Source organism: Scatophagus argus, chromosome 8 (genome assembly GCF_020382885.2).
Source record: "Scatophagus argus isolate fScaArg1 chromosome 8, fScaArg1.pri, whole genome shotgun sequence".
NCBI classification, from domain to species: Eukaryota; Metazoa; Chordata; class Actinopteri; family Scatophagidae; genus Scatophagus; species Scatophagus argus.
The window spans coordinates 19,989,373-20,002,474 of record NC_058500.1 but is presented as its reverse complement, the minus strand read 5'-3'; the positions used below and the strand labels follow the sequence as shown (position 1 = coordinate 20,002,474).

General features: G+C 43.5%; 1 protein-coding gene across 4 annotated transcripts in view; it reads right to left on the bottom strand.

The window, feature by feature from the left end:
- agrn (agrin) overlaps positions 1-13,102 on the bottom strand; it is a 236,896-nt gene that overhangs the window by 43,101 nt on the left and 180,693 nt on the right. For all 4 annotated transcript variants that reach the window (XM_046396551.1, XM_046396552.1, XM_046396553.1 and 1 more), the window contains 7 exons: positions 9,755-9,897; positions 9,140-9,245; positions 6,665-6,784; positions 5,902-6,066; positions 4,123-4,266; positions 2,529-2,653; positions 2,269-2,374 (listed from right to left, as the gene is read on the bottom strand). In XM_046396551.1, the coding sequence (XP_046252507.1) occupies positions 2,269-2,374; positions 2,529-2,653; positions 4,123-4,266; positions 5,902-6,066; positions 6,665-6,784; positions 9,140-9,245; positions 9,755-9,897 (909 nt within the window). The remainder of the gene's footprint in view (positions 1-2,268; positions 2,375-2,528; positions 2,654-4,122; positions 4,267-5,901; positions 6,067-6,664; positions 6,785-9,139; positions 9,246-9,754; positions 9,898-13,102) is intronic.

Sequence of the window (13,102 nt, the reverse complement as noted above, 5' to 3'; positions counted from 1 at the left end):
AAAAAAAGCTAACAAAGCAAACAGTGGGGCAATATGGAATTGCAAACGGTGGGGAAAGAATAAGTGACTGCATAAGAAGAGGAAATCACAGGATATGGTGAAGGTAACACAACCCTAACAGGCAGGCGGAGGGCTGCCGATGCCATATGCTGGCATTCGTTGCCAATTGCCCCAAACCTACAGGTGATAACACCATATGGGAGAGGCAGGTCATTGCTTAGGGTGGACAGCCCCCCCCCCAGCGCCAAAATTTGCTCATCAGTCCAAATGCCCTCCCTCTGCTGGTACAGTAGCACTTGCATTTTTTACTGGGTTGCACAGATATTGCTTCATCTTTTGCTGAGACACAACAAAGAAGCCAGAAAAACTCCTCCCTATACTCTGTGGCTACATTTTCTGTTAGCTCAGAGACTTCAGAGATAGCTGGGTAACATCACAGTTAGCTGCAAGTTCTCTGTCACAACCAGAAATATTTTAAGGCACTTCTTTTGCAGGACTGACAATTTTTCTTTGCCTACCCGTAAGTGGCACACTGTGTAGCAGCAGTCATGCTCTATGGTATAATAAAAAGTTGCAACAGATCAATGATGTCAAAAAAGATCAATTTTCACTTATTTATATAAGCCCTTGGCATTGCTCTCTTGTCAAACCACATAGCAGCTCGGTGAGTATTACAATGTCGCTGAGGCCAGGCTTCTGGAAACACTGCATGTAAACAGCGAGAGGGATCGCAGGCAGGGTTGCAGCACGGTGAGGGGTGGAGGCAGAGCAAATGCTAATTCGCACCCAGCCACACGTGAAATAAGCTCGAGATCTAACCCCCGAGCCGACAGCAGTGGCGCAGCAGCTACCCGCGGTGCGACCGCATCCGGGGGAAGAAATTAAAAGATCCTCTGTGGCTGTTGGTGGGCCCGAGTGCTTGTCTGTCTGTTCTTCCCCTGAGGGTTCCACAGAGAAAGAGTCCGCTGTGAGGCGTCTTCTTGCCTTCTGTGTGTAGCGATGCTAGGTGAGGGATTACATACAACCCACATCTCTATTGCCAGGCAACAGAGGAATGTGAAACCAGACTGGATTTTGGCTCCTTTTGCTACTAACCCACGGCACTGAATTTGTAATTACCAGATGTTCAGGGACTTATCAAAGCCTCGTTGATCTCTCGCTGAGCATATTTTTGGATGCTTTATCTGTGTACCTGCAACTGCAGTTCAACACAGGCGATGTCAACAGCTTTGCCTCCTGTGGACATGGCCTAGTTTGGGTCCGACATAAAGTGCTTCGAGGGGGTGTACGAACAGGACTCCGTTTATTTGGTGACACAGTACACAGATCAGGTCACCTGATCTGTGCCCACTGAGCAATGAGGTGAATGAACATTTTTCCACCTTAAAGTGCGCGACACCTGGCAGTGGCTCATGGCCAGAACCACACAGCTGGCACTCCTCTTCCCTACTGAGCTTGCCGGCAGCGTCTGTAGAACCCTGTTGTGATGCAAGCTGGCAGTCGGTGCCACAACTTCACTGTACATGAAAGCCATGGCCTTGGCACATGTCCCAGCACCTATTAGACTGATCCAAACAATGTCTATCAGCATCTGGACCAAGGGCCAAGATCTGTACTTTTTTCTCAGTACACATGTACTCTACATACACCATCATACTGAAACAGCGTCATGTTCCTGGCAGTGTAAAGCTGCAAAGGGATTGACGCATTTCCCAATAGGGGGGTTTGAAGATGAAGCCAAATCCCAACAGAGGAGCGAGAAGGCAAAAAGGAAGTGTCATCTGCTATCTTGTGGGATTGCAGGGCTCAGACTCCAGTCAAACTACAGAGCAATTGGATTTAAATGCTTCCAGATATCTTTCTTATTCCAGCTTTTCTCCCTTGTCACACATTTTGTTCTCACCTGGAGTTAACAAACAGGGAGAGGACTTACTTTACTGTACTATATGTACTCAGTGAAATGAATTAAATATTTGGTATTAGACAATCACAGTCATGCAGTATAACAAATAGAATACAAGCAGAATTCTTCAAAGACAACCTAAATACAGACGACTTCATACATGTCACTTTGATCAAACTAAATTTGCATACACCTTGCTGTGCCTTTACTTACTGAGGTGGGGACAGGGAGATAGATAGAAGGAGAAACAGCAGGAGAGGGATAATTTGAGAACCACAGCAATACCCATTATCCGTTGATGGGGGTCTGACAACAGTTGGCCATCCATGCAATGTGTGATGCATGGCAGCTTTGACAGGGCTCACCTGTGCACTGTCCAAAGTGTCGCACTGTGATGTCCTTGTCCTGCCTACAGGCTATGGTCCTCAGCTGGCACTGGTCGGCATAGGTCACCCCATCTGAGCCACACACCTGCTCCACAGTGACAGAGATAGAGAGAGGGGAGATGGGAACACATGTTAACTCCCTGTAGACCACTGAAACATTGTCTTTCTGTTTACAATGTGTTGCAAACTGTCAGATCAAACTTCTTATTTCCTAAACTAAGACATTTTGAAAGACCCACCTTGGTCTTGTTTTTCTCATCGCAGTCAGGTGAAGGGCACTCGCAGTGGGCTTGGCCGTTCACCTCAATGCAAGACGCTCCATAACTACACACTAACTCTTCACAGGAAGTTGGGGCCTCAGGACCTGTAAAAGAAATTGTTTTGTGTTGTTAATGTACAGTCCCATAATCACCCAGTTTTTGGCAATGAAGTACTTACTACTTTATGAATTCTCACTATGGCATTTGTTTGAAAATTTTGAACCATATATTTAATGCTACACTTTCACAATGACATAACTTCAGGAGAAACTGCCCAACTCCAGATTTAGTCCCTCAAAAAAGCATGTTAATGACACACTAAGCTCTATTGTGCTAGCGCTATGCATGGGCTTGCTATGGGATGGTGTTAGCATTTGTGTTAGTAACACTTAGCCACAACTTGTGACAGCTCTTACCCTACTCACTCCCCCTTTTATTTAAAATCTCTTTCAAAACAGTGTTTTATTATTTGGGAAGTTTTTGTCCTCTACATGAGTGACCTGTTTCAGTCTCTTTACAACCACAGAACTGCACTGCTAATGTAATCATAAAATTGTCTGGTTACCTGTATGTAACACGGTGTGAATTATTCATGGTTTCACAGACCACAGCAATACCCCATAAGCAGCCTTACTGCTGTTAAAAAAGTGTGTGCAGTCAGGGTATTTCGGCTCTGCCTTTTTTTCACAGATCTCACCTGAAGCTCTCCAAATGAGCATTTGAAGCCTTGAAGTTGCCGCAGCAGGAGCTGCAGCCAGGGAGCCCACCATCCACCTGCCTGGCTGTGAGTGTGGGGTCTTTGCATTGTTGCAACATCACAGAAACTTAGAATACCCCCCACCTCTTGGCTCCTGCTTTCAAGAGCTACCACTTTTCAGTACCTTGTGTTTTCATCTGGCAGGTTGTGTGGCCCACACTGTGCTGGGACTGCCGGCTTCATTAAGCATTTGACTTCCAGTCGATATCTGATGGTGCATCTTAATCAAGGAGCTGCAGGCACCCACAGCAGGAAGTAACCTTTCCTTCAACTGTCTTTTTAGCCTGTGCAGTGACTAGGTCTGTTTTACTAGTCAAAGTAATCAATAATCCTTATGCAGAAGTATAAAATTACACATGCAAGTGTTGTGAGCCATCCAAAATGGAGCATGATTTAGAGAAAATTAAATATCAATGGGCAATGTGTCATGCCCATGTCATTTGCGCACTCCAGTATTTTTCCTAATCACTATTGAATAACTTCTCTGTGCCAATAAACCAGATGAATATGATCAGTCGAGTGACAGAAAAAAACTTTAAAATGAAAGAAAGAAGCTGGGAAGAAAGAGATAAATGCCTCAGTGTATTTGTGTTGTCCTAAAACCAGGAGCCCACTCATGGTGTTGGGATCCAACAAGCAAAATGCTGCACCCCATAATGTATATCACAACATTTTAGGATGAAGACTTAGTAGTTAGGATTAAAGTAAGTCTTCTGGAAAGTAATGTAAGTCTGTGATGAAAACAAATTTGTGTGTGTGCAAGTTTATATGGCTGATTAACGCTCCACTGGTTGCCTTGGTACTCTCCCTTATTACCTTTGTCGCAGCCATTCATGCCCATCTTGCTTCCATCTGGACACACGTTGCACTTCATGCCCTTCACTCCCGTCTTGCAGGAACACAGACCAGACATCTGCTCACAGTCGTCCCGGACCGAGCCTGTGGCGTCGCAGTTACACGCTGCCATGGAGAGGTGGAAGAAACACGGAAGATTGATGAGGGGAAACATATCAATTAGGGACAGTGACAGGAAAAGGGATAGGAGTAGCTTGGTTTATGGTGTGTACAAAGTGTGTTTGAGGCAATCTTAGCCTCTGAACTTCGCTTCAGATACATCTATGTCTTACAGTCAAGGGTTGGTCAATAGTTCACACTGCCTTAGGGGCCAAAGAGGGAAAAGGAGGAGGAGGAGGATGAGTACCAAACAGAAACTCAAGAAAAACAACACAGGGGAAGGACATCAACCCCATCGTGTTTCTAGAATCACTGATGTGTTTTTTTTCCCGCTCATCTCCTGCTGAGCTTGGTATTGGTGTGCAGTGCGTTGCCTTCATGCTGTGGATAAACCTTGTTAAGGTCAGGCCACGGGTGAAGCACCTGCAGGCTTCCTGCCGTTGACTGAAAATGCTCTGTGGCATTGGGAGCGTATGTCCTATGACACCTCAGCCGCAGGATACGAGCTAGTCACCATATTGCATTACACCAAGACAAATAAGGGCTACTGACCCTGTTGTTCACATGAATACAAATGAAAACAGCTCATTCAATACAGTTTTGACAGAACTGAAATGATGCAATTGGATTACTTTGTATAAAAGTCTCCATCAAATAGCTGAGCTGTACTTTAAATGTAAGTAATGTAGCTGGTAGGTAAATGACCTTTTACTGTGTACGCTCACTTCAGGGATATTAAACTTATGACTTAATACTTTTAAACAGTTGGTTCACTTGATCAATTCACAGAGAAATTTATTTTCCCACTATGGTTGTTTTCTTGTGAAATATATTTTCTCTTTTACCTCCAGAGAGAGAAATCTGGCCATGTAGATTTAGTTTTGAGATATCTGCCGCAAAAGTTTTTGGCTCAATTTCAATGCAGTGAGATGAATGGAATTTAATTTTGTTGAAAAAATTTGGCTCAATAGTTTAACTATAATATTGCTTTCCCAAGTCAGTTTCCCTGTTACCCTGTGAACAGGCTAGAATAACTACTTTTTAAATTTATGATGAAAAACAAATTTTTTTATTGCTTTGGTGACTCACTAAATTAAACTGTTTGAACAAAATTCCATTCACCTCTGCTGGAACCGTTCTTCAGACACTTACATTTTTGTCTGAAACTCTTAACCTTTTTCTATTTTCACTACAAATTACTTTCACTACAAGCTTAATGTATTTGTAGTTCATTAACTTACTACTGACATGCTCTGTCTTCATACTGTCCATAGAGTAATTCTACCACTGGTACTTCTGCCTACCCTGTCCAGTACGTACATCTATTTCACGTACATTTGTCCACAAAGAAGGATCTCTCCTATGTTGTCTCTTTTTTCACACTTTATCGTGTCAGAGATAAATATCTTAAAAACAAACACTGCTTGCATGGCTAGACACCTTTTGAGGTAAAAAAAAAACATGCTTATATGGAATTTGGGCAAACTGACCTTGAAAAGAAGGTGTAAGGATGCCATCAGCAGATTATGGGAAGGAACAAAAGCAGCATGCATACAACTTACTACTGTTGATGTCACATGTAATGATACAATACAAGTATGTTCACTCTATCAGTGCAGATACAGAGAAGTGATTCCTTACGTGTGCAGCCGCTCATGTTCTCTGTCACAATGCCACGGAAGTTCCAGAAGCCTGGTTCGCAGCGGTCACACTTCTGTCCCCCGACACCTGGCTTACAGGAGCACTGGCCAGTGGCTGGATCACATGTCCCCTTGTAGGAGCCGTAGACATTACACTGACAGGTACCTGGGCAGAACAGAGTAACACGGATGTCACTTTAAGTTTACCGCTTCAAATGATGAAATCAAACCCCTCTGCAATGCATCACTGGTTTATGCTTTTCCGAGTTAAAAAAACACAACAACAACCTATCATCACATAGCTTAGAGCAGCTGAATACTGCTTACTATGATGGATCCTCTATATTAAAGATTTGCTTGGTAAGCCCTATTCCACAAATAAAAAGGTGGATAAAGTGTGCTTAGGTGAGTTTCCCTTTTGCTAAATCTCTATATATCCCCATTTCTAAGTCTGCATTTCCCCCATCCACATTGTATCTGCCAGCTTGACACAGCATTTTCTCCCCATCTCTCTGCTATCATTCATCATTCATCATTCATCATCAGATGAAAAGATTTTTCTGTTGATATGGTGCAACATTATCATAATTATTCCTTGGATTAAGATGAAACGTTTTGAGCTCTGCAACACTGGTACTGTAACTGCAGTCAAGGACAATATGCTGAAATAAGCTGATAGTATCTACAACCTTTTGTGTGTGTGTGTGTGCACGCAGGACTCATCAGAGGTAAAGGGTGAGAACGGGGCGTAGACGAGGACTTACTCGGACATCCAGCCAGTCCGACTCCTAAGGCGGCCGTCACGTTGTCGTGGCAGCAGCCGTACACAGACAGACTGCAGTGCTGGGGTGCCGCCAGCTCAGGCAGAGATGTGGCTGAAATCGCTGATGAAGTAGGAAGAAAAGGGGAGAGGGGAGATGGGAGATGGGAGATGGCACAAGGAGAGAAAGAAAAACACCACCATTTGAGTGATTATATTGGTGGGGGGTTTAGTGAGTGTTTGTGCATGGAGAATTAGACTACACAATCTCCAAGCAACATGTAACTTTTTGCCAACAATGAGATTGGCTTGAGGGGCAGAGGTGGAGAGGCTGGCAGCCAGCTTCAAGATAACAATTCTATTTGCTACTTTCTCCACAATGGCTCAAAATCAGGAAGAAAATGATGCTATTACCTCTGGTGAAAACAAACAATGGCATTGCTAGTGAATGTGCGGCAGCTGACATTTACCACCTACTAGGAGGCATGTTCTCATCATTTGTTCTTGTCTAATATTACGGAATTGCGTTGCCGCCCCTACAACCTTCCAAAGGAAAAAAAAAAAGAAAGCCTGCTGCATAATGTGAAGGAATGTGCTGAGCAGTTTCTGCCGGTGTAGTGTGTGGAGAGCTCCTTTGTCTAAGGATGCACAGGCATTGTGTGACAGCTCTGAATGAAAATTCAACAAAATAAAAACAAGTGCGTTCCCGAAAACCGGCACTTCTCAAGATATTGGAAAAGACCAACAAAACATACAGTGAGAGAGACGAGGAGGTTTGTTACATGGTCGAGGCAAAAATATAATGTTTTAAATCCTCTCCAGGCTTTGGAGTGTAAAGTTGTAGAGAAAGAAAACAGAAAACTTCTCCTTTTTTTCTCTGTCTCTCTGTATTTCCCTTCCGATCTCTTTTTTTGTGTTGCTCATTTGGAGTTTGGAGGCTGGAGATACGGAGGCCATAAATCACACTGTTACTGGTGTGGATATGAGCCTCAGCCTAATGGTGATGACTCGGCTCGCTCCTTTTCCAGTGCTTCCCCACTCCAGAGATGGGCTTTGGACACAGTTCATTTAACTTGCCACTTTCCAGTGCTCCATTCAGCTATCTGCACTGAGCCTATTAGGACAAGGAGAACTTTTAATTTCATGTGTTCTTCCACCCTTCAAGGGTTTTTCCTCTTCAGTGGCCATTGTCCGGCACAATGCAGCTCACTGTGATGTGCAATATTACCCTCACATTTTCAAGGTCTGCTGCTACTGTTATGCTTCCTGTCTTCCTGAAAGGGCACATATGTGCATTTTTGTTTTTCTCATAAACCAGTGTATTTCTTCGATTTTACTGAAACCTCTGACCCAAATTTGAGGAAGGTTTAAAATGCAATAAGAAGCAAACTTAAAAAATACGCACGCAGCAAATGGCACTGTTGACACTGTATGCAAAAGTTTTTTTCAAAACGAGAACCTTTAAAAAACAAGGTTGCTCCACTCATGCGATCTGGGATGTTTTGAGTTCAAGTTTCTGGAGTTGAGGTCAAATGAAGTTTCTCCTTACATAGCTAATGTGGAGGGCAGTGAAATTCCCCAAGATCTGAGTTTTTCCACTTGCCAATAGGAGAGCAGAGCCGAGAGCTCTCGTACCCATAGAGGGCTCTTCAAAAAAGGATTGATTATCCATGGATGGTAGAGAAGCGTGACAGTCAGTGCCCAAGGAGGCCAGCTTAGGAAGGAGAAGAATCTGCAGGGATGTGTGTGAAAACAGTGGCAGCTCCCTCTTTCTCACCCTCTCTTCTCTCAACTCTCCATCCTCCTCTATTTTAGACCCATGGGGAATCAAACAGGCTGAAATGATCACACGAAATCCCTTAAGTGCCTTTTGCTCTGCTCCCCTGGCCTGTGTTAGCATCTCTGCAAAAGCTCTTCATTTAACATAGCCATGAAGAGGAAGGCGGCTAACCTTTGCCACTTAGCCGCTGATCTGACAACTATTTTGGCTGATAACGGTCATTCATTTACATGCAAAGAAAAGGATTTCACCTTAAAGTAAGCGAGTCAAAGAGGCATCCATGCAAACCTGTGAGCACAGATTTAATGGTTTAAATTGTCAGAATGTCTGGGCAGGAAAAGTGAATTATCATTGCCATCAGTTCTGTTCATACGTGTGCCCGGGAGGCAGATTGTTAACTCTGCTCACTAGCCAGCCCCAGTGGACCCGAGAGCGTTGCTGAAAAGCCGCACTTGAGTTTAGTCAACCTTCCCTGAGCAAATTCCACAAACATACACATCATACTTAACCTTGACCTTCTTCACTTCATTTGCTCACGGCATCGTAGTGCTGTCAGAGTTACATTCCAAATGCATGCTATTACTACCCCATCAATGGATGAAATGAGTAGAGAAATGGGATGTCAATGACAATGAGTCTTGGTGAGGGTGCTTCTCCACACTGTAATGACATTAATTATGAGTGGTGTAATGTACCGACCTGCACAGGGTCCCTGATTCTGAATCAACAAGTGCTCTTGTTTCTCACATCTGGCCTTCTTCAGCTCACACTCGTTGCTGTAGTTTTTGCCGTCTGAGCCACAAACCTAAGGAGGAATCACAGGAAGTTGAGTGTTTTACAGTGTCCGATTTAAGCTCTTTTTTCTCTATGTCGTGACATGGCTTAGTGAGGCATGCCCTGTATGTAGTGTGAAAGCTCTCGACTTTGGAACCATTAAGGAAATAAATAAATAAATAAATCTGCTCATAGTTTGCTCAGATCTCATCACTTGACCAAAGTTACCACCTGTTACCACATGACAAAAGTTGCCTACTTAAATCAGGTGATGAAAACTGAAACTTAAACTTTAAAACATAAATGTAGAATTCACCTGGATTGCTTTTCATACTGAAGAAAAGAGAGAAATTTTAATTGTCTTAAGTTCTAATGAGTGCTTTTCAGTTATTTCTTAAATGATCTTTGTCTCAGCTGAACTGGAGACACAGCCATCACAAGGAAGAGCATTTCAACAGCAGTTTGTGTCGGATATTTTTATGTACAAATTTGCCTCACTTATGATGAGAAAGAGTGGAATAGTTTTGAAGGCATTCGTACCGGGTTGTTGGGCACACTTTGGCAGGTGAAGTCACAGACACAACCTTCATCCTCTGCGTCCTCGTCCCATGAGCCTCCAAACATGCGACAGCGGTCCTGTTCACAGCTCTCCACACCTGAGCCTGACCCGCCTGAGCCACAGTCTGCATTATAAAAACACCATAAATACAAAATTTCATCAATAAAACGGAGCAACACATCAGAGAAAATGCATCAGATGGAAGCAATGTCCTACTTTCATTTTTCTTTAGGTCAAAGCTGTATTTATACATTAAGAATGTCATAAAGTTAAGATAATTTACATTTCCCTCCCTAATGGTAGAAGAGAGAGGAAACCAAAGGCACTGCTGGTAGTACAAGAAAATGACCAACTATAGTGATGGTAAGCGATTGGCTCTCTGCTCCAACAGCACGGCATCCTTTTCATTTCACTTAAATCAGAGACAAAAAGTGAAGGGAATTATTACCTCTGGCCTCAAAGTGTGCAGAGCGAATTGATGACAAGGCCTGCTTTATGTGTGCCTGATTCCTGATTTGAGAACACAACTAATTGCAAAGTGCTCTGCAGAATCTAATTATCGTCTAAGACTTTAGAGAAAGTTGTCTCAGAAAATCTTTCACTGTTACTATGGAAGGCCTTTTATTTGTTTTAGAAGTGTACTTCTATGCACTAGAGTACATTGTTGCAAGCTGACCTTTTCATCTTGGTTAAAGAGGCCAAGGAGTAGTGGGTTTACTAAACTGACATCTGTGTGAACCTCAGTACAAAGTAAACAACACAAGGTTTTGAAGGGACAAGTGAAGAGGGAAAAAAACCTGTCCAGCAATACAGTTTGTAGATTCATTTAAGAAAAACAAATCAGGGGCTGCTGCAGAATGCAGGCAAAGAAAGGGGGAGGATCCTGCTTTTGAAGTTGCAAATTTCACCCTCAGTGGAAGTCCTAAGGGAGATTAGGTGAAGGCAGGGAATGAAAACAGTCAGCACGAAAGATGGAGAGAATGTCAGACAGAGAGAGAGAGAGACAGACAGAGGCACCCTGTGGGCTGGCAGAAAGTTCATTTCAAACAAATTTGTTATTCAAAAAGGGAATCCAACTAAAAGCTCCCAGCACAGCTGAAAGGCTCAAAAAATATCGGTAAGCAAGGTATCTCTTCCTTTCCCTCTCTGCTTTTAGGGCTCATTCAGCTCTGTATTGATGTGCCACCCCTAATGGTGAAATCAATGTCGTAGTGATGGAAGTGCCACTTAGCATAACCCATCTTCTAAAGTAGATTATGAAGCAGGTCATAGTGCAGGGGAGGGGCAGGGGTGGATGAAACCTTGGCTGTTATTTGATATGGGTCATCAGCAATAGGCTATGACAGCTTTGAGTGGTCGATAGAGTGGAGGGGCTTTCATTTCATTAGCAGCCGATTCAACAGTGGAGCTGGAGCTTTGTGCAGATTTTCAGAAGCCACATCCCCCACAAACATCGGGACTTGTTAAGGATTCGCTCTGTCTCCATTTTAAACCAGTAGAACCTTAGACCCTAATGCTTATGCTTGAATTTGCTGCTGTGGCTGCTTATTGATTGTATACCACAGTCTGAGTTTAACCTAACATCTCGTGACAGAACTAATGCCCTGGCTAATGGCTTTCAACCGCCAGTGCCATCATTGTAGATCTCTGGCTTCAGATATCAGCAGAAACTGAGAAGTCAGCTGACCACAGAACAGATCAGAAGGAGAAATAATAAGAGCTGGCCACCTACATGTGTGTACTGTACGCCAGCTCAGCAAGACACAAAAGAAGGGAAATGCTGGAGTGGCCAATTCATATTCTGCTCAGGCCCCCTCACAGGGACAAGATAAATAAATAAAAGAGGTAAGACATTAGAATGGAATAAATAAAAGTGAAGGGCGAAGGGGGGTCCTAATTAGCTGTTGCTCTTTGATGTGCCCGCCACCTGCGCTGCCTATGAACCTTTCAATTAATACATCCCCAGCTAAGATGGCTGCATCAGCTATTCTCTCTGCGCTGCCCATCAGTTCCTTTTTACTCAATCATGTCAGAAGTCGGACTCTATTTAGCCAAGGGAGCTCCATTAAGAAGACAGAATTCAGCGGCGGAGAGAAGAAAGAAAATGAATAGCATAAGAATAATGTTCAAGAAAGAGAGAAAGGGAAAAAAAAAACACTAAAAGGATTTGACAGGACAGGATTTTGACAACAGAAGAAGTGAAGGAGGAGATGTTATTGTCAAAGCTGTCTAGAAGTGTGAGTTAAAGAAAACAGAGAGAGAGAATAAGAGGAGAATAAAAGTATACAATAGTGGACAGAGAGGGGAAAATGTGTGTGATGGACTGAGAAGCAGCCTGAACATGTTTGGTCAACCAGATTACGTGTGTCAACATCGGTGGCTCCAGGAGCAGCAGACGATACCTCTGATATCGTGACCTGTGTGAATGTCAACTTGGACATCTATCACTTGAAAACAAATACACTCCCGTTGTGGCGTGTGCCACGGCACAGATTGAAAATGACAATGGCCTTTGCCGAAGGATGTGGCGTGGCATGATTTACATTTGTTTTCACTCCATCTATCAGTCCCTTGTACAGCCTGCTCTTGACAGATGTGACAGCGAGTTAGTCCAAATAAAGTTCCGTGATAGAGAAGGATGGAGCGTCACGCCTGGTGAGAAGAAGAGATGGCGTGTTTGGAGAAGGCAGAAGGAGAAAAGAAGTTTTGTTGTCTCCACAGAAGGTTGCAAGTCCAATGATGGATGGACCATGAAGGAAAAATCCGCTGATCTCTCTCCGACGAGCTCTTCTCCCATCCAGCCACCCACTTTGCATTTTCTTCATGGCCTTTCTCAATCCCATCTCTGCGACATGAGGAGCAGGGTGTGGACTGCGTGTCACTGTGTGATCCTGCACTCATAATCTTGTTTATTAAATGTCTATTCAATTAAAGAAGACCCGCGCCCCCGTAGGTGATGCACTGCTCTCAGCTGCCACTTTGTCAGTGTCGAGAAAAGGAGCTGAGGCCAGGCCTACCCGAGTGTGAAATTAAACAGGTGATAAATTTCCCTGTATGGCCAACAGTGGGAACACTGTCATTTTTCATTACTGTTAAACAAAAGGCGGAAGAAAACAACTTCCATTTTTATGCTTTGTGCCCCCTCCCCCAAACAAGACTAATGAGGATGGTTTTCAAGTCAGATCTACGTAAGCGAATAAATCACATGTTCACTTCCTCTCCAGGCTTATCTTAGATATGAAGTATGGAGCGGGGGATTGTGCACACAGGTGATGTAAAGCTTTGCCACTGTCTACAAGAGAGCCAGAAAATACAGTCTTTGGTCTTAT